The 22,799-nt window shown below is 35.6% G+C and overlaps 1 protein-coding gene across 1 annotated transcript in view; it reads left to right on the top strand.

Moving 5' to 3' along the window:
* The window catches only part of LOC139117072 (acid-sensing ion channel 2-like), a 44,921-nt gene that overhangs the window by 3,325 nt on the left and 18,797 nt on the right, over positions 1 to 22,799 (top strand). Inside the window, exons 2-3 of the mRNA XM_070679902.1 lie at positions 16,627 to 16,787; positions 17,397 to 17,526. Coding sequence (XP_070536003.1) covers positions 16,627 to 16,787; positions 17,397 to 17,526 — 291 coding nt within the window. The remainder of the gene's footprint in view (positions 1 to 16,626; positions 16,788 to 17,396; positions 17,527 to 22,799) is intronic.

The raw sequence follows: 22,799 nt of genomic DNA, 5'->3' as shown, positions 1-22,799 counted from the left end.
TGTGTCCTTGTTTCACCTACAGCATTACCTTCAAGGTGACAGGCTTACTATTAATGTTCAGTATCATTGCACCGAGTTCTGCCCACGGTGAAAACCACCTGTTTTGCCTACTAATTACTGCCCGTCGCTGCCCGTCCTGAATGTAGCCTATCTATAGCTACAGTAATCACATAAATCATTTATCAGTTTTGATATATACTCCTAAATTGTAAGTTTGACCAAAATCGAGACCACATTCAAGGGCTATGCAGACTGTCCATGTACGCACACACACTGACAAGAAGGCGGCAAACACCTACTCACCAAGCACATCGAATCGGCGAAAAGAAGCATAAAAAGCTAGGCTTATCGCCAAAACAAACGCGCCAAGCGCTAACAAAAACCCATACCAAGCGGCCCTTTTCAGGGCCACCAAATACTCCAAAAAGGGAACTACCAAAAAATACGATAAGATGACATAGAACACACAAACACTTAAAAGAAATAACAAAAATCGTACACATAACAAACAACTGAAACACACATTAAATACAAAATAAACAATCACAGTAACGTAACAGAAAACATGGCCGTGGAAATAAATCAGCTATTTCCAAAGAAAAGCCGACAACAACATGAAATTCAACAACAACCTATCATCGCTCAAACTATGAAACTCCGAAAAATAGTACTAGGCAAAAGCCTTAAAATTCATTCGGACAACAACAAAACCAAACAGAATAAAACCACCTCAGGATTTCAACAAATAAAGTCGTATAATGTGACTACGCTACATCGTGAGACACAAACAATCGCAACAACACCAATTCAAAGAAAAGTCAAATTGGACTCCACGAACAACAAAAAAACAAAACCTTGAAAGCTATCTGAAGCTGCTAAACTCGCACTTCTAGAGATACCCTTTCAAACAAGGAAACAAAACATGTCGCGTGCCAAAGAATCGCGATAAACCAGCTTGCAAACATTGGACAAATTTTGGGAAAATAACCCTTCGACCAGGGTCGGTTTTTCGTTATTGTCAACACAAACGATTACGTACTCGAATGCGAAAGGCAATTACGTAACACTCAGTATTATACACAACAAGCCAGAACAAACAGTAAACAAAGTAAATGAACTATTAATTAAAATGTACGAGAACAAGCACATCAACCAGGATACTTGTAAGTATCTTGATCCAATAAACATAAAATCCGTACCCCGCAGTGGTACTTATTGCCTAAAAATTCACAAACCTCCGCAAAAATCTAAAAGACACACCAGTCAAAACAAAATTTACCGAAGTAAAGAAATATAGAACAAACAAACCGAACCACCAAACGGACTCACAACGTGACCAAAATTAATATACTTGCCTCGCTAATCGGAAAGCAAGACCACTAAAATGCATTAAAATAAATTTTCACAAACACAAACTAAGGAAAGAATCTACACTGCGACTGATGAGAAACCACACTCGGGTTTCGAAACGCAAGCGTCAAAGGGCAACTCTATCAACTTTTGTAACAACATAGGTCCGGCTGCGTCTCGCCATAAGCTTTCCCCACACAAACAAAACATTACCGTACACACTAATCCAAACTTCTTTACAAATATCCAAAGCGAAACAAACATTTCATTAACACAAACAATCGGATAAGAATGTAGGAACACATTTTCGAAACGAATCAAACACAAACTCGACACAAAAACATTTAGGATAGTTAGGTGGGGAGCCTGTTTCACATTTTTTACATCTCGCTATACTGTCTATGATTCTAAAAATAAAGTCATCTGCCACTTTTTCTGTATACGCGGTTTGGCAAAACTCATCTCTTCAATCGAAAGTCGGGCGATTTCATGGTTCTTTGGGGCACTTAAGTGTACGTCGAGCTTAAGGAATGTAGTTACATTCGCGATGTTTTATTCGAAAATTATTTATTCCTTCAAGGGCAAATGCACATAATTTATGCTGTTGGAAATACTGGCCGCTCATGAACAAGACAATAAACTCAATATATGTGCATTTTTACTTATATTGTCAAAGTACCACCGACACCCACAAAAAACCAAATGGTTCAGTCCAGGTATTTGCAACTCTGCCATCCGACTGGTCAACAGGAAATCAACCATAGGTGTCTTTTGGCACGCGTATACGCCAGTCACCTAGGCGACGGTAATCTGCACCACTTATCACCATCGGGAAGGTACTCCTCCCCATATACTACTGGTGATCCCACCCTCAAGGCACTGCGTCATTCGACCAAGCATTGTTATTGTAATTTCCTGCATAAAATTAACAGCGAGGTCAACCGGTCAAACTCTCTCGGCATTTTCTCTCATGGTGAGTTGCTAAATTTCAGTGATGAATGACAAATCTACTTGCAACAAATTTGGGCATCAGTCTAATTTATGGGTTCTGTTTTACTCATGCGAGTCCCTAATTAATTAATTGCGTCGATTTATTATGAGCCTGGCGAAGAGTATTCACTCTCTATTAAACTTTCAAATTGTATGAATAATTTTGTACCGTGTAGTATCATAATTTACATCAAACCCTAGTGTAATAGTCTATCAAGGTCACACATAAAGTTAATATGACTGAAAACTAAAAATTATATGTCCTCGAAAATAATATAACAAAGTAGAACGTCCCTCATGGAAAGATATTGGACTCTCAAACTTTCACAATTCTATTCTGGTCTTCCACTTGAGGGGCTCGTTTTGAAGCTCTTGGTATAAGACAAATTTTCACCGTCTTAATTTTTCCAAAATCGAAAATTTTATTTTTCATGATAGAGTTAACACACGGAATGCGGCCACTTTGAATTTCAAATATCGATAAATCTTGGGTTAATTTTTTTCTCTAGTACCAAAATTTGCACTGTGACCCCAATTTTTATTCTTGAGATTCATTGAGGAAAGTTTGGGCAAAAGTGTAAGTCTTTCACTTTCGAGGCGCATACTACCTTAAAGGTATACTGTCACCTGTTCCAATTTGGACACAGTTACCATGGAAAGAGAAAATCTAACCACTCATTGATTTTAAGCGGGTGGCCGCTTTTTAAAAACAGCGCCCTCACATGGGTATTTCGAATACCAAGGAACGCCCCTTTGACCATGTATGGACATATTTAGATTACAGGTGACTGTGTACCTTTAATTCAGATCCTTTCATCACAAGATCATACTTCCCTGGTGAAGGTACCGTTTCCCACTATACACTCCAGGACTTCAACAAATTTGGTAACAACGAAATGCTTAAAACAAATGGACACGCTGATTCTATACTAATATAATTTCAAACGCACGGTCTCCATCTTTTTTAGAATTTTTGCTATCTTGAAAATCGTCTGATTCTAACGGACTAAAAGATATCGTTTGTCATTAGTAAAACTCTCCTCGCTGTATATAGAAATAGTTTATAAATGCTTTGATAACTTGATCCTAGCTTGTGTATATCGGAAAAATAATAGAGTTATCCGAGTTTACGCTTACACCTTTGCTTTTGCGAAGTTTTTACTTATTTTCGGCGATTGAGTAACATACAAACAACTTATCAAATGAAATGGAGCTTACGACTAAGAATAGAGGGAATCTTTCCGTCTTCCTAAAAATTTGCTATAAAAGGTGACTGTGAGGTATTTGTGTGAGTTTAATTTAATCCTCCCTTTCTCAGCTATAAAGTTTGGAAGTTAAAAGTTCAAGAGCAACACGTAAACAATATTTAACCCCCCCCCCCCTGCCAAATTCATGTCACCATCAAGTCAAGTTGATTGAAACCAGTAAGGCAAAACATGTCCCCTGTGTTTGGTTAACATATACGTACTTTTAAAGGCCCCGGCAAGCATACTTGTAGGCACTATATTTATGAACATTTCATCGCATTTATTTGATGGCTTTCGTACACTGTGAAGAGCTTGCTGAATTATTTTGGCCGTCCAACAATCACTTCCAACGAATTTACTTTTGATGGTGAATATCAAGTGGGTCAGACCAACCACAGTCCATAAGTGGAATTTGCAGCGGGTACTTGTAGATAATGGATGCAAGAGATGTGAAAAATAGTTAAGAAGACCCATCTGCTACTATACAATAGATGTTTATTCTCCTAGCGTTTCGGACGTAACGGACGACCTTCATCAGAATTTACTTCTCTGAAAACATGGACCGGCTGCATTTCGACCTCTTGTTAAACGATGACATATTTGCTCTTGGGAGAAGGCTATGTTATATCTATTCTTTCTGTAAAAACAACCCTTGTCTAATTAGGTACGTACGGCAATAATTACGTCTATTACTTTTGTACATGACTTACAATTCTCAGTCAGTTTGGACGTTGATGAGTAATGAATTCCTAATAGTGTTTTTCCTGGCGAATTTTGACAGTCCGTCAAATCATACTTTTTCAGCTTAATAGTCACACTTTGCTGACCTGCCGACGTCGCCAATCTCAATGGAATAAACTTTTTTTTTCGTATGTCCTAAGCAAATTACCTTACACCTAAATATTTCTGTCAAATGTAGTTTTTAAAAAATTAATTCGATAATTTGCTGCCTGAGAAAAGACTGCAAATTCAGCATCTCAAAATGTAAGACGGGAACGCCACCATAGCTGATCGTATTTCTTGTGTACATATGTACCTTACACCGTTTGCCCTTATAGCACTTATCTTATCAGGTCAGTTACTTCTTATTTTGCTAAAATCAGTAAAAAGCATCGATCATTGGGACAAAATCTGTGCGTATTTTGCGCTAGTTGACTCTGAATTACAGCGGGTCAAATCAGTTAACCCCCTTTAGCTGGCAGACAGTATCACTTTCCCATCTGCTAATTCAGTAAAAAGCGGTATTGAGCTAAAACCATATGTATTAATTTTTCATTCTCTTGGCTTGGTATGCTATAGCAGCTTTAGTCTTTTAAAAATCATGTTTGTAGTATCTCTGTCTTCAGGGACCTTCAAATTTAAATATTTTGTTAAAAGGACAGTGTTATTCTTTACTTGTTTTAACCCTTTTCCTGCCAAGTCCATATTTCACCACCAGGTCAAGATGGTTAAAATTAATGAAACACAACATATTCCATATGGTGTGTTTAACATGATACTGTACATTTGAAGGCTGTTGAAAACATAAATACTGTAAACTTGATTTTTTTAATAAAGATGCTATAACAGACCAAGTGAGTGAAAATACGTCATGTTTTGGCTAAATACCGCTTTTTACCGACTTGGCTGATGGGGAAGTGATACTGTCTGGCAGGAAAGGGTTAACCAACTTGATCTGATGGTGAAAAATGAACTTGGCAGGAAAAAAAATACACGGGGCCTTCAAATATTCAAGTTCTTGTTAAAACACGACATGTTGGACATTTGCCTCACTAGTTTTAATTAGCTTGATCTGATAGTGACGTATGGACTGGTAAGGGTGGAAGAAAGTAACAATATTTTACTTTTGCATTGTTATCCACCATTAGCTTGGAAACCAACTACAAATATAGGAAGTGCACGAAGAATTGCACTGTACATATAACGGAAAAGGGCGGAGTTCCTTTTTTTGCTCACGTGTTCACACACGTGAGCATATGTCGCAGCGATGTCTGTCTGTCCGTCTGTCTGTCTGTCCGTCTGTCCGTCTGTCTGTGCGCTCGATATCTCGAAAAAGGCTTATCAGATCAAAATCAAAATGGAATATAGATTCAGTTTGCAAATGGTAAGAACTGATTAGTTTTTGGTGGGTGTGGCTTGCTTACTATTTGCTCATTTGCATAATTAATGATTTCAGAAAAACGGCTATACATTGAGAACGACTGCTCACAATTTGATGAGACTTGCTGCAAATGTTGATCACACCAAGATATATCAGCAGTGGGAACCATTTTACGGGTGACATGAAAGATAGTAGCTAATTTACATATTTAATGAACTTTCCTAATTAGGGATATATATCTAATTTGACTTGATCAAAATTGACAAATTTGTATGTATATTGAAGATATGATTAAAAATTATTGTAAGTCATTAAGCATTTTAACTTCAGTAAATTTCTATTTTGCATATTTAATGAACTTTGCTAATTAGGGATATATATCTGATTTGACTGGACCAAAGTTCATGAAACTTGCTTAATATGTTGAAGCTACTATAATACAATATTACTGAAATTCATTAAGCATTTTTGCTTCAGCCAATTCCAAATTTGCATATTTAATGGGCTTTCCAAATTAGGGATATATATCTGAATTAACACGATTGCAGTTGTTGAAACTTGCTATGTACATCAAAGATACTGTGATGTAATACTATTGAAAGTCAAAAGACATTTTTGCTTCAGCCAATTCCTAATTTGCATATTAAATGAATTTTCCTAATTAGGGATATATATCTGAATTGACTCGATCAAAATTGATGAAACTTGCTATGTACATTAAAGACACTATAATACAATATTATTAAAAGTTATTTAGCATTTTCTCTTCAGTCAATTCCTAATTTGCATATTTAATGAACTTTGCTAATTAGGGATATACATGTATATCTGAATTGACTGGACCAAAGTTAATGAAACTTGCTACATATATTGAATATTCTATGATGCAACATTATTGAAAATCATTGAGCATTTTTACTTCAGCCATTCCTTATTTGAATATTTAATGAACTTTCTCAATTAGGGATATTTATCTAAATTGACCAGACCAAAGTTGACGCAACTTGCTGTATACATTAACGATACGATGATATAACGTTATTGAAAGTCATTAAGCATTTGTTCTTCAGCCAAATTCTTATTTGCATTTTCAATGATCTTTTCTAATTACGGACATATACCGGGATTTACTTGATCAAAATTGGCAAAACATGCTATATACATTGATGATTATACCAGGTTAAAACAATATTGAAAGTCATTTCACATTTTCATGTCAGCTAATTTACAATTTGCATATCACAGTTTGGTATATATGGCTTGAAGGACTTGGCCAAAGGCAATTACACTTGCTGTATGAAGTGGTGATACAATGGCAGCAGTCAAAGAAATTTAACATTTTTATTTCAGCTAATTACATATTTGTACACTTCATGGCCTTTTAGAATTAATGTGGTGAATATTGTTCATTATGTTGATCATAATACTTTCAGTGAAGTTGCAAACATGTGGCACAGGTTCAAATTCACACATTACTGCAATATATAATGAAACACATGAGCATTTTCAGTTCATATCTGGTTTAATACTTTTGTTAATTCCACTCGTTTTAATGTTTTTTTTTTTTCATTTCTGACGTTTGCCCCGTTTGTTTGTCCTTTTCATGTTCGCACGAATCTATCCATGGAACAACAAATAACCAGTAAAAATGTGAAATTATGCACACATAGCATAAAATAGTAACACTATCACTAGCTGTCCCCGATGTGTCATTGTATTCCAATACCCGTGTTTTATGAAGCCAGTGTTGTCCTAGAGTACCCTTTCCGGACACCTGGTACCACCACTAACTATCTGTGGTTCAGGATGGTCCTACTTAAATATGTAAATCACAATTGTCCCATGGACCTGGTAATATATTACCTTGAATGGAAATGATTATTGGACCAGTTTAATGTCATATTGAAACACGAGACTGTAACAAAATGACCTAACAAATAATAGTTTTTTTCACATTCGTACATCTATGGGACTCCATTTTGCTTTGTGTCTGTCAGTTTTTCCCTTCAAAGTTCAAATTCCGATTACTGCTTTGTTCCCGACTGTTTTCTCCCTCCTTACTCATACTGACTGAACTGATCTGCCGACAGTATATACTGCACAAGAGATTCATTCTGCATGCGTGATTAAGCAACAAAATAACCCGCGAGAAGAGTGTTGTTAGCACGGTGTGCAAAAGTGTGTGCACATATGTATGTGTATATATATATATATATATATATATATATATATATATATATATATATATATATATATATATATATATATATATATATATATATATATATATATATATATATATGTATGTATGTATTAAAATTTGTCATTGATACATATTCCTGCACTAACTTTACACCAATGGATTTGGTTTAGCGTTAAGCCATTACCTGTATAGAGAGTGATAACCCGGTGAAATTGACTGTAGAGTTATCGCGATGTTTATATATGCAGATCACGTACCCAGTGAAATACGCTTGCGTGTATCCACAATTTCTCGTGAAAACGCAACAAATAGGCGTTGTTCGAGCCATTATGAACCGTCCAGTAGTGTTACCCTCGATCGGTTGGTGCAATTAATTTCAAAGTGACTTCATGCGCAGTGAGTGTTACTTATCGCGATCTCCTGATCATCTTTGAAAACAGCGTGTCTGTACTTTCAATTAAAGGGACCTGCCAAACGGTATTTGTGAGAGGAACATTTACACTGCAGTCAATTACGTGGAATTATAACTAAAACCGATATAATCCGTGTTCGCGCTCATTAGGAACATCTGTGTCACGGTTGGTACACACGTTTGCAGACCGTGCTAACAGCACTCTACTTGAACTATCATCATCATCTTGTCAGGAATAACACCTGCAGTGATGTTTTTCTCACGGCTGAGTCCACATCTATAAAACATCATGCCTTGTAAAAGCTGCCAAAATGTGCGGGAGACATCGGGCGTGTCGTTGTCTCTCTGTAAAACGTGCCGGTAAGCTAGAGGCTTCTTAGCGAACCAAAAATGTCAAAAAGTGACTATAATGTCCGCTGACTGAAAGAGTAGCAAATGAGAATAGCAGTTAACTTGAATGTTTGGATGTTTAAATAAAACATGTGGTAAAGTGCACGACAAATTACACATCCGTGTGGGTAGCTTTTTAGAATCTCACGCAATCTATTATTGGGCTAGCTTCCCATATATGGTTTACGTTAAGTCAAACACAACAATTACATATTATGTACATGAGTAGATATCTTAGTGAATGCTGTACACAAAACATACTGATTCGATATACTGTTAATATGATAGTGCCTTGAGGTGGAGTTATTTAAGCGCAAGCGTTCATTGGCCTCTTAAATTTGCAAGAGGCCATGTATTCAATTTAACTCTTATATTTGAAGTAAGTTCTTATCATTTGGATGAATGTAATTTGACAGTAAATGTAATCAAATCTAAAGCCAATTTAAATTAAATTGATTTAATTTAATTTGAATTAATTTAATTTGAATTAATTTAATTTAATTTAAATCAAATTAATTTAATTTAATTTATTAAATAATTTTAAGGTATTGTTACAGAGCAGATTTTGACAAAAGGGCAAAAGAGGAAGTTTAGTATGTCAGCATTCATTCGACAACTGGAACTGAGAGAGGTCAATTATGTATGAAGCTCCTGTGTTGTGTCTCTTCCAGAGTTAGAATGGACCCGAGCCAGTAAATATGAATTTATAATACAGATAATATCATTCAAATGCATTGCACGCGCTTTTTGGTGAACTTTGAAACTGCAGATTGCCTTCGGGAGTAAAAAATATTGCATTGAATCATGAAAAGTCTTGTTTGTGAATTGTAAAGGTTGTCAATTAATTACATCCTTTGAAACGAAGCTCGGTTTGATCTTCTTTCGTCAATGTTAAGTTCGAAAAATGCGGAACAAGAATTTTTGCTTGAATGCTAAATCGTGTGAGATTGTCAGTTTTAAACGCCCAATGTTTCACAACGGTGTTATTCAAATTTTGACAGTACAAATATAGATTGTAACCGAGATGATTTATTACCTTCGACCGGCGATTCGTTTTCGCTCCGTGATCACCCTTGGGTATTTTTAACAGAACGCCCCCAACCGTTACTGCATAGAGGCTGGTGCTTTTACGAATGTGATAGACATTATGTATATTAGCAGTCTGTGCTGTTAGAAAGTTATTTTGTAGCAGTCGTGTTGTCATGACCTTTGTCAACAAATATTATATGGCACCTTCTTAACGTGGCCTTGTCCGCGTGAGCAAGCCTGAGGTGCTTATATATTCACAGACAACGATATTCAGTCAATAGTTTTTTGTCGACGCAACTTCTTAGTCAGTTATGCATTGGAAATCATGCTATAACTTGAATCATACAGTCCGGCTCCTGAAAGAACCAAGTTTGAGGTTAAATATACAAGGTTCTGAAAATTCCTGTTGTGCAGGGCAGTTCCTATTATTTAAAGGGAAACAGTCGTCGGAACTGCGCCTGTGCGAGATTCTTGTTTACAAACATTGTATTTCGTGCACAATATCTATGTGCACCTCATGATCATGGCTGCAAATTTAAATTATACGATGTAGATCATTATGACAGACATGTTTTAACTTTCATCAATCACCATCGTACCTTAGATACAATGTTTACATTAGTTGTATGGGTCCCACACGACCTTTGAGCGCAGTTCCGACGACTGTATCACTTCAATCTTATGCTCCCAGTGTAGCATTCGTAGTCTCACAATAATGTGTCTTGCTCCGGCGAATCATCGCCATCACTACTATTGCCCGCATCGCTATATAGAACCACTGTAGGTGAATATTATTTTTGATTCGTCAAACCAAATAAAAACACCTGTACTGTTCATAGAAAATAACATTTTATTAAATGAGGTGGGCAGGGCGAATGTGATTATTACAAACGTAACGAACATGTGCAGCTCGAGTACAATGAAAAACAATACCTAATAAGCAATACTTTAATATTCAAATATAAGGTAGGTGCTTTACTTTCGTCTGTTACTGGCTAGACGAAACAAAATATAATTTCCATGATTTCCTCTCAGGATAACAAAGGCCCTTAGCGGGCAAAATTAAAGGTTTCATTTTGATAATGGACGAGTAAATTTTCCCAGTAAATTTACAATCTCTAAATGTCTAGCCACTGTTGTTATTTATCATGAATATTGTCTTCCACGTGCGTAATATCTTACAGAAGCATTTATATGGTACATAACAAAGAAAATCGCAACGCTGCAAGTATTTGCAGCTGATTTCCCGCCATTTTCCAAATCCCTTCCAAAAATCAGAGCGAGTAGAAGTGGCTATTCTGAGGAACACATCTCAAGGTTTGCCTGTCTTGTCGGATAATATTAATGTTGAGGTTGATTTTAAAATTAAATTCTTTTTAACGCGTTAAGTCTCGTTTGAGACCCATGACATTTCCAAACATTTAAGTTCAAAAACACTTTACTACCACAGCTATTTCAACTTTTACGAAACATCCAGATTGTAGATAGGCAGTGAACACGTGACATTAAAGTGAACATGTCGAAGATAGCTTGATATGGTACTTCTAAATCTTCAAAACAGATGTAACATGCTTTCAAACAAATTCAGTCCTGTAATTGTAACCCGTAACCCTCCCCCTGGACAATGGGTATCAATAATGTTGTACACGGGTTGCTGTCAGATATAGATCTTGGTTTGCTTGTTCCTTTCGAAACAACGTAACATTATTTTATAACATCTCAATATCGGCGATTTGACTGCGTTTATATCGTTTCTGCTCCTTTTTAACGTTGTCTTTTGTACCTGTGATTTTATATTTTTCATGACTAACGCATATCGATTACACGATGTAACTGACGCTTGCATCCCAAATGAAGCACACCTCATGTATGTCAATATATTTCTTAGCAGGTCACCTTATGGCTAGAAACATATTCTTCACGTTAGAATGCGCCCGTGTGATTGGTACTCAGACTACCCTAACCTAAGCCTTCGCAGTAAACTGAACAAGTGTTTAAGTGTCTTTTTTGTGAGATTTGATCGAGGTTTTATCTTGTTTCAAAATGCAGTCAACACTGGCAATATTTGCTATTCTGATCTTCAGATATCGGTATTGTTAGGTATGAAACCTATTTTATTTATTAATGTATTTATGTATTTATTCATTTATTCATTCACTCTTTAAAAAAAGAATGGTCGAAATTTTCCTTAGGCGAGAAACGAGCTAATGCTTGCATTTTCCTTATTCGAGGCGCGTATCACTTAATTTCGCTGAGTTTGCTTTTATTACTATCACGTTAAACAGACGTGTGACATCAAAGCCGCGTTGATCTCTGACTGAAATCCTCGCGTTTTTCGATATATGACCGCAAATTTAACTTTCAAATCAGCCTAGCCTAACTGTTGACAGTGGAGCGGAAGACTGTTCTTGGTCAAGCGGACAGTTTGGAATGACTCGAACTCTCTATAAGCAAAATCACACACGTTCGCGGAAGTGTTCGGTATATATACCCTTTCAAGTATAAACGCACGTCGTTTTTTTACTATTCAAGATTAAAACAGGAAATTGCCTGACTTAAAGGACGTTTGTTCTTTTTAATTGTATGCCATTTAATAAGGTCAACAAATCGCAGTGCTAATACTGGTCATATAGGAAACTTAAAGGCAGCATAGCATTCTCGTCCAACCAAATATTTGCGTCAACATATACACAACTAATTTATACATAAGGTGAGACAGTGTTTTCAGATCGTTCCCGGTAGTGTGCATAATACATATATATATATATATATATATATATATATATATATATATATATACAGATGTCCTCGTGGGAAATTACAGTGCTCGATGCAAAAGCAAAAGCTTATAAATAATAAAACAAAATTACTTCAAGTACAAAGTAATGATATCTGTTACTTAAGTTTCATGCATCCTGCAATCATCAGACAGAAGATATATATATATATATATATATATATATATATATATATATATATATATATATATATATATATATATATATATATAACACGTTTGGAAATATCTTCAGAATATAAGATTTAGAAGAAATTTATTTGAAATCTTGTTAATTCTGTGGCTTTGCGTTAAATATTTGGAGGTTCATCTGTTTTTATTATTTTTTCTTATAACTTGCAACATTTCCGATAAAACACATTTCAGCGTGCATAAAATGAAAGACCTGACAAGAACATGCATTTACTGAAGAACATCTGACGTTTTTTGCCGTAATTTGATTTATTTGTTCCAAAAAAGGATAACATGTCAAGATACAAGCAGAGATCAATTTTTAAAACATTAAATGGAGGTTAATGGCTGAGACAGCCTTCAAACATACAAGGTTCAGGAGAGAAAACTGCAAAAAATTTGGTCCTTAATAAAGCTGAACAGAAGGCCATGAGAGATTTAGCCTTCGATAATACTGGGTTCAGTAGGCTAGAGAGTCACGATGGATGTGGCCTTCAATAATACTGGTATAGCAAGATACAGGGTCATTATGGATGCAAAACTATTTTTGACCACATAACAGACTATAGATCAGTCAAAGTTTAGACGTAGCATCTAAAACATTTATTTTTAAAACATAAATGAAAATGGATGCTACGGTTGTAAACAAAAATATCTGAAAGGAGAAAAACGGTCACGAAACTTAAGTGATATGTAAACTGTCAGTCATTTCTTACATTACCATCTCTTTATAGCTGTCTGACATTACTTTTAAAATTTTAAGAGTAATTGCTGTTGGTTACCGTCTTGATGTACTATAAAAATGCTTTGCTGAAAAATGTTTCTCTTTTCAACACAGGAAAATGTAACGAACCCTACCATCAAATTTTTAAGTGCCTTTCTTTGTCATATTATGTCAATCATAGAGTAAATTATTTGCTTACCTGAACCTCAGATCTCCGATTACAAGGTCAAATTTTGTGAAACACAAGAGACTAGAACACAACTAAATATTATCTTATTTTCATATACCCATGGCAACATTTCATCCTCCTGGTGACGTAAAATGTTAATATCATGACATTTCATGTAAAATGTACGCATCGATATTTCACACTGAACATCATTAGTTTTATGTTGTTCCAAGAACTACATTGGTGACTTGCAAGGTACATGGTCACCACTCTTTGGTGCACACAGGAGGAGGAATGCTTTTAAAGCACAGTGAAGTTTGCAGTAAACGCGCTTGATATTGAATTTAAAATTGGACAATGGCATACTTTTTTGAAGTAATGTTGTGAATTTCAAGTGCAGTCAGCCCATGCAGCAGCCCCCCCTACTGACATGTGCAGTATACTAGTCCGATATGCGTTTGATCCCGGAACGAACTTAAAAGCGATAAACTATTGAATACTGTACTTCTAATATTTGACATTGCTTACAAAAAGACAGTTACTTGATTATTTTTTAAATATTATGTCCTTTCCTCTTAATATTATTCCTGTGTTCTCCTAGGCCAGGTATTTTCCAAACTCTCCGTTTTGAAGGGCACTCGAGGCAAAGTGGGTTCATAAATATCTATGGATCAAGCCTATTTACATAATTAGCATTGTATTAGAGGGGCGTGGCAGGATAAAATAAATAACGTACCACCAAATGGAGAGGGTATACCAGCGACTTATTCCACTGTAAACCAAGGTCTGAAATGGGGTTGATTTTTAAGCGCCAATTCGTAACGTAACAGAAAATATTCAACCGTCCATTCCGTCTTGCAAGCACCACGAGTGGATATAAGCACCGATATCTTTTTTTTGGTGGTAGGGGAACAATAAAAGAGTCCTCCTGGCTTTTGCCAAAGTAAATGTCGACATGGTATTAAAACACCGTCACTAATTGGCCAGAACTCCACACATTGAAGATTTATGGCCAAAAGAAAATGTCCAAACAAAGTGGCTTTACAGCTAGTATGTATCATGACAGCTGGGGGAATTGGTCATGGCCACATGCATGAGCTAGTGTTGAAAAGGTATCATCAAAACCTTCGCAAGTTTCAACCTAAAGATCACCATTGAATTCACTGAAGTGGCATACTTCCTGGACGTCACCTTCAACCTCATCAATGATAAAGATCAGTCTTTAGAAAACCCTACAATAACCCGTTGTACATCAACATGAAGTCAAATCATACGCCAGCTATAATCAAACGCCTCCCAGCGGCCATTTAAGCTCCATAAACTGTATCTTTTGGCTATTTTGTCAAAACTTTTGTTTTGTGGTTTCCCTACACTTTCTGCATTGAATCCTTAACCTGTAATTTAATGCCAAGTATTTAGCATATCAACATAACCTGTATAAGTATAATCTACATTGTTATTGTTGAAAATTGTATTCAAGTACGGACTAGAATTCATTTGTAAGCAATAAACGAGGATCACTACACACATATAAGCTGTGTTGATAAAGAGAATACTTGAAATTTCAGCATGACAAACGGATTATGGTCAGACACCGTGACGGTAGTTGATATACATAAGTACAATTATAATACTGAAAAACTTGCCACAAGTTACAGCTTATGTCCCATTAAAAGAATATACAACCTTTCATGCCACGAAAATGTCTTCAAAAGCGCCGCCCAAACATACCAACATACGGAAAGGCACTTAAAGATAGCGGATACAAGGAAAACCTTGTATACGCAAGTACAACACCTATCAACAAAGCAAGAAAACAAAATAAAGGAACATCATTTGGCGCAACCCACCATACAACAAGAATGTAAAGACCAACGTCGGGAAAACCTTCCTCAAGCTGATTGATAAACACTTCTCAAGAGACTCCAAACTACACCTAATATTCAACAATAACACAAACAAATTCAAAATCAGCTACAGCTGCATAAAAGACATGTCTCCTATTAGGCCTATAAACGACCACAACAGGAGAATTGCTACACATCAGAATGATGAGGGCCTGCAATTGCCGAAAGAATGAAAACTGCCCCCAGATGGAAACTGCCGAGTACTAAGTGACATCTGTAATATACAAAGCCACAGTGGGAGCAGAAAATGAAGACACTGAACGCTACTACAATGGACGAACAGAATCAACATTCAGATGTGGTGGTTGGTGGCTTGGTTGGTGTTTGGATTGATGGCGACTGAGACAGGTTTTGCAGTAAAGGCGAAAAGAACCTGCCCACTGAACTCTTATGAGAGCCGACTTTTGCATTGTACACCAGTGCAATGTCAGTCGCAAATCTATTAATAATGTATTAACTTTGTCGGCATAAGACAGTATACCTCTTGTAAAGATTGGAGATTTTTGTAGAATATAGTTAACATTACACACTCTGTGTATTAAATAACAACAAATATTTTTCAGTCTACCCTTTGTCCACCATGAAGTAAACATGCTACAACAGCGCAGAAAAATGTTTGAATAATCCGTTCGCGTGCAAACTACTTACATGGCTTGTTGATTGAATTCATCTGTACACAACGTGTGAGAGTCAACACATAGAATTTTCCACCAAATGTATTGAAAAAGATAAACATGAGATACTAGTCGAGTTAATTTTATGATTATTGTCACAAAGTAGCTTCAAGTATATTCCACAACAACATTGCAAAACCACTTTATCTCAAGACGAGGCGGTATTGTACTCAGGTTTCTTCCCAAAGTACCTGCTTTAATGTATGCGAAACTTTTTTAAAGTCATCTTATCCATCAAATTGTCGCACAGTAGGTACACGTTTGGTGAAAAGATGGTAGAAATGATGACCATGATAATGACAATGATGATAGTGGTGGTGTGTTGATATCATGTATGTTGTTTATACTGTCGCTGATGTTGTATGCAAGTTGAGGTTTCGTTTGTATTCACGGAAAGTTTGGCTTTCTAAATTTCTTTGTGAAATAAAACCCCTGTGAGTAATGTTTCATTTGGTACTATAGGTCTTATGGATGAAGACGGGAACCTAAATTCAGACCTGTTCTCCGAAGAATTTGTCCGACAAATGAAAGACTTAGACTGGGACAGTGAAGAAAAGAAGAGATTTAACTATACTGAGTTCACATATAGAGTTGGCAGTCAAGTCAAAGAAACTATTGTTGAGGTAGGTCAAAGGTCACGCTACGATCTCGGCATATCATACGACCTGAAAATGGAAGATTTCAATTTTTAGTCACACTTTCCTTGAGCAAACCTTTTTGCTAATATTTTTTAATCATACAAGAAATGTTCAAGTTTTCAATCGAAGGAGACGAGAGAAAGACAAATAATGAAAATGGATAACTGAAAACACAGCGTAGTGTTAGCTCCTTTGAATAACTTATATCGATCCTGGTATCGTTTAGGTGATAGGAGGCTTTTAGAGAAGAGTTTGATATCATACATTTGCTATTTAAACTACAGTAGAGGGACAAGCTGTAGATTAATCTGATAAATCACACATCCTTTTAAAGGGTACCTTTCATATTCCGGTTCCAGTCAACATCTTGACATCGTGAACTATTTGCGAATAATAAACACAGTGAAAAGTCACTTGTGTGTGATAGAGACATTTGATATGAAATATGCCGTAAATGTACCTTCAAGAAATATGCATATGCAACCAACATGATCAAGAAATCACAATCAACGCTGATGAATTTGGACAACAGAAGATGATACATTTCATAGCATTCGATGCAAATCACTGAGACACGCTCTGTTCTTTTCACAGTGTACCTGGAATGGACATAAATGTACAGAACATGATTTCGTGAAAGTCTTCACTCATTATGGTATCTGTTTTGCGTTCAACAAGTACCACAGAGACACGGAAGCAAGACATGCTGGAAAACCCGGTGCAGGTACGTAAAATAGTGTTCAAGAATTCCTTTAAGGTCATAATCAGTCTTGATTCGTAGACATTGAGATCACCCGAATGACATTAGCTAAGCTGTACCATAATCGCGAAAAGGCAAGATCTTATATGAATATACTCCTGTCAACAGACGAATTTATGACCCCTACCTACATGTATTTTACTTTCTGTTATAATTTTTACGGGTAATCAGATCTCAAGTACAACATTTTATGGCCAGTATGTAAGGTCATGAAGGGCTTATAAAATTGCTTTTCTATAGAAACTAAAACATTCAATTAATTAATACCCCTAACTTGAATATGCACGAGCCACAAGGCGGGTGTTATATGCAGCGAATTGTATCTAAATCGAATGCATACTGCATAACCGCTTGCCCAGGAGCTTGGTGCTATTTCAGGGGGACTTGAACAAATTAACAACATGCCAGGGGGGATCTGAAAAAATTGACATTCAAAAGAGGCGACTTGAAAATTTATTGAATATCAAATCCCTTTCCAAATACCTTCTGGCACTTACATTTTTTGCCATTTCTATTTTCGACGCGCCCTTCGGGCGCAAGTTTTGAGGTATAATGGTAATTTGATGATCTAAGCGGCCAACTTGGGGCAAAAGATTTAGGTTGTCTTGATTTCTAGTTACCCAGCTCCTCTGTTGTGCATAACTGTCCCCTATAATGACTAAAAGTTTCAAATTAACCTACAGTTTGAGAACTTTGGTCATTGTCAAACGTTCATGTCGCCGTATGTACATTTTTTTTTATTTATGAGGACTTTTATAGAATACAAACTATTTCGAATAGTAGTGTTATCAATAACAACTGAAAGCTTCAGGGCAAACAGCCTTTAAATAACAATTTGGGAGATGATAACCTATGTGTCCAAAACCTCATGAAATTGACTCCAGCTGAAAAAATGCATGACAACATCCGTCCATACAGAACCGTGACCGTTCAAAAGTCTTTGGAAGAAAAAGAGTGTCCCTCCCTAATTTTCTTGTGCAAAACACACTGACCCTCCCCTGCGTGTCACAGTCCGTATCAATAATATCTTAATTGAATATATAAATTCTCATTTGACCTGTGAACTTTCACAGAATACTTTTTAATCTAAACAGATAATCACTTGGGTGAAATTCGAATATCATATTTGTTATTCACATGTGCTCTTTCAAACACCCTATTCTCATCATGTACATTTATATCAATTAACTAAATTTTTAAAAGCACAGGTTTTGCTAGTTTTGTTTTGTAAAAATATTATGAGTAGTTTCTTCATAGACTACAATGTATAGTGAATCAATTTTTTGGGCGAAATTCCAAAATCAAATTTCTTGTAAACATATGTACTCGTAACCACCCTCTTCTAGTCAAGTACATTTATGTCAATTATTCAGGGTCTGTATACGCATAAGTATTGTAAGTTTTGTACTGGAAAAAGTATTCATATTTTTGTCAGATAATGCCCTGTACAGTGGATGAACATCTTACATTTATGAAAATTATCCAGGACCCATATGAGCACAGATATTGTGAGTTTTCTATTAGGAAAATGATTCACTGTTTTGTCATAGACTCCCATGTATAGTGGATGAACATTTTCAGTGAAATTCCATAATCAAATTTCTTGTAAACATATGCACTTGTAACCACCCTCTTCTAATCAAGTACAATTATGTCAATTATCCAGGATCCATATAAGCACAGATATTGTGAGTTTTCTATCAGGAAAATTATTCACTGTTTTGTCATAGACTCCCATGTATAGTGGATGAACATTTTCAGTGAAATTCCATAATCAAATTTCTTGTAGATATATGCACTTGTAAACACCCAGTGCTAATCTAGTACATTTATATCAATTTTCAAACGTCTATAGATGAACAAATATTGCTAGTTTGATATTGGAAAATATGTGTTCATAGTTTTCTCATAGACATGTATAGTGAATAAACATTATAAATGAAATCCAAAAATCGATTTTTTTTACACGTACACCTTTTGCCTGCCACTTCAAGCAAAGTACAGTTACATGAATTATCAAACACATATTATATATATATATATATATATATATATATATATATATATATATATATATATATATATATATATATATATATATATATATATATATATATATATATATATATATATATATATATATATATATATATATATATATAGCTTGTTTTTATGGGAAAATGTTAATAGTTTGTCCAATAGACTCCCGTGTATTATAGTTTGATATTTTTGGACGAAGCAGTATATCGGCCACATTTTGCCTTCCTTGAGAGGATACTTCAAAATTATAGCAAGTCAGAAGGGGGACTTGAGCACATTGTAAGTTTGTTATTGGGTATTTGAAAAAATCAGAGAACGTTTTTTGAATCTCCCGCGGCTCCCGCACCCCTCCAGATATGTTTGTGGATGAAGCCTTATGTTCTATCAACATGTTTCTTTCTATGGGTTTAAATTAGCTTTCTGCATAGTCTGAGCACCCGGAGAGGAAGACAACAGATCTCAAAATGGCGCTAGCTCGTCACCTATGAATTCAGAAAATCCAAGGCCCGGGACCGAGCATTGTAAACAATGTTTAGACTCCTTGCATTCGCACCCGACCGACCGCCCGGCCGTGGCTGAAATTGAGACGACAAAAACCGAAAAAACTGCATGACGAAGAGCATGCTAAACCTTTCAATAGACAGTTCTAAAACCATAGTTTCAACAGATGACATCGCGTTTTGGGCCTCCTGTTTTCAATAATTTAAGTTTTCTAACATCGAATTTTCTGTCATGTAGACGCACCCTTTTTCGTCAATAACTTTCTAAGCTAGTTGAGGTGCCTTGTTCAGTAGTGGTACATTACTGATTCTACCTCCTATGTCGTGGGCTCTCGTCCAATGAGAACGTCACTCACTGATCCCACTATTCAAATTTGTAAGAGAAAAAAAATAATTTATTAATACTCGGATTTCTATTCTACCGACCATAAAATTGAAGGACTATCAAAAGCATTATTTATGAGATTAAATTTTTCAACAGTTGCTTGTGCAAAGTATCCTTTGGTGTTAGAGGTTTAGCTTTTATCATTAAAGCGTGTATTATTAGAGTAATTACTTTCATACTGCAATAATTTTCAATCAATACATGTATATAATTTAATATAGACCATTCCATTGTATGAGTAACTATCAAAAATTGAAAATCTTAAGGCTATACACGAAACATATCAAATAGTTTTACACAGCTATTTAAGTTTATTTATAACGAGATAAATTTAGTATTTTCGCACGATCAATGGATTAGTAAATGCATTTAAGGGTGATTAAGCAATCAAATTTTCACAATTTTCGTTATTTTTCTCTAACAGTAAGACTTATATGTGAGGATGAGATTACTACAAAAATTCAATATGTCACCAGATTAATTTGGCAGCTAGAAGGATTTGAAATACACCCACTTTATCCCATTCGAATGACAGAAATTATGAATCTCCCGTAAGCGTTGCCCAACCCGATATATTTACTTTCAGTTCCTTTCTTGAAATGCTGCACTTGTTTTATTTACATGTGAACCACATTGAATAATAAATGAAAGTTTTAGCTATTTTTCCGCCGAAAATGTACATAAAATTTAAATTATCACTGCTAAGGCCTTCAAATACAACAGTTAAAGCTGTTGCAAAGTTAAAAGTAATGACCATGCCTTATCCATACTTTGTAGAATTATTTAGATTTCCAATACAACAATTTTGTTTATTTTCACATAAATTATTGTTCAGATATTGCATCAAATAAAAATATGGGGTCACCAGCATATTTACAATGCTACATCGCTGAACATCACCCCCCTCCCCATATGTGAAATGGGAAAAATCACAATTTGATGAGAAATATGTCCTTTTCAAGTTATTTTGTTGGGATTTTTAAATACTTCGTAAATATATCATCATTCAAACATTTAAAACTGGCGACTCGAAGATAATATAATGATCATTCAATCATCACTAACAACGTCCGCTTACATGCTAAAAGCTCTAACAATAAGTTGTATGAAGATAGGTTTCCATCAAAACCGCGGTGCTTTCTTTACAGTGAGCATGGTCCCGTACAGTGGACGCGCGCGTCGTAGAGCACGCGTTCTATTGTTTGCAGCTATGATGACATAGCACGTGACTCGATCACCCTTAAGTAGTTTTGGCCAAGTACATGTTTATCAGCACTTTATATCATGTAGTGTACAAAGAGAGTGATATTCATTTAAATACTGCCATAATTTTAATAGAACATGCCTCTTACTTCAAACAGACTTCTGCATTGATTTAATAAATCTCTACGAGTGACCTTTCAATTTATGTATGGTTAACATTGATTTCAAATATTTTATTGTACACAGTTATTTTCCTTCATTTTCATGATTTCAAGTTGACCACTGGATAAAGTCTCATAACGTCACAGACGATGACATAAAAGTGTCAATATAAGGGGAAAATCATATGTTCGCATAATGGGAAGTCAACTTTACAATTCCTAACCCTATAGTTTGAATCAGGAAGTATAGCCAAAACGGACAGAGCTTTCGGTTATCATCTTGGCGGGCGTCCAGATCTATGTATACTAGTACCTTTTTGTTACAGCAATGTGTCTGAAATAATTCTACATGTAAACATTCATGTTCTTGTCGTTTTCATCTCAGTAGTTGAATCTTGTCTGCTCAAAAAAAGGAAAGAAATAAAACTGAAAGAGACGCATTGCCGCTTTATTGCGTATGAGCTCTGGGTTTGGAAACCCCATGTTTGTCTGGGGTGTTTCTGCCAGACAGTATTGTTTTCATTTATTTCTCGATTCACTTGTTGTTTTGAGTAGTTATTTTCAGTACTTATAACGTCTGTCCCTCTAGAAACTATAAACTCTACTTTCTATGCCTTGGTGTGAAACAGTATAGTCTGTAATCTGAGTACTAGATCATTTCGTCAAAATCTCATATCATAAATGAAATGTTCATACACCCAACGACTTTTATTTACGGCTTTTATTTTCAAGCAATATTGTTGAAAACATTTCTGAATGATAACATTTTAGATCGTGGTTAAATTTTAAAAGCTAATGATAGCATTATAATATACATAATTCTTATTAATTAATTTGAGTCAATGACAGGAGGCTCCCAACACCATATGGAACGAACGAGAGAGAGAGAGAGAGAGAGAGAGAGAGAGAGAGAGAGGAGAGGAGAAGAGAGAGAGAGAGAGAGAGAGA

This window comes from Ptychodera flava, chromosome 18 (assembly GCF_041260155.1).
Source record: "Ptychodera flava strain L36383 chromosome 18, AS_Pfla_20210202, whole genome shotgun sequence".
Classification (NCBI taxonomy): domain Eukaryota; kingdom Metazoa; phylum Hemichordata; class Enteropneusta; family Ptychoderidae; genus Ptychodera; species Ptychodera flava.
Note: the sequence above shows the minus strand (reverse complement) of the source record. Positions and strands in the feature narration are given on the sequence as shown.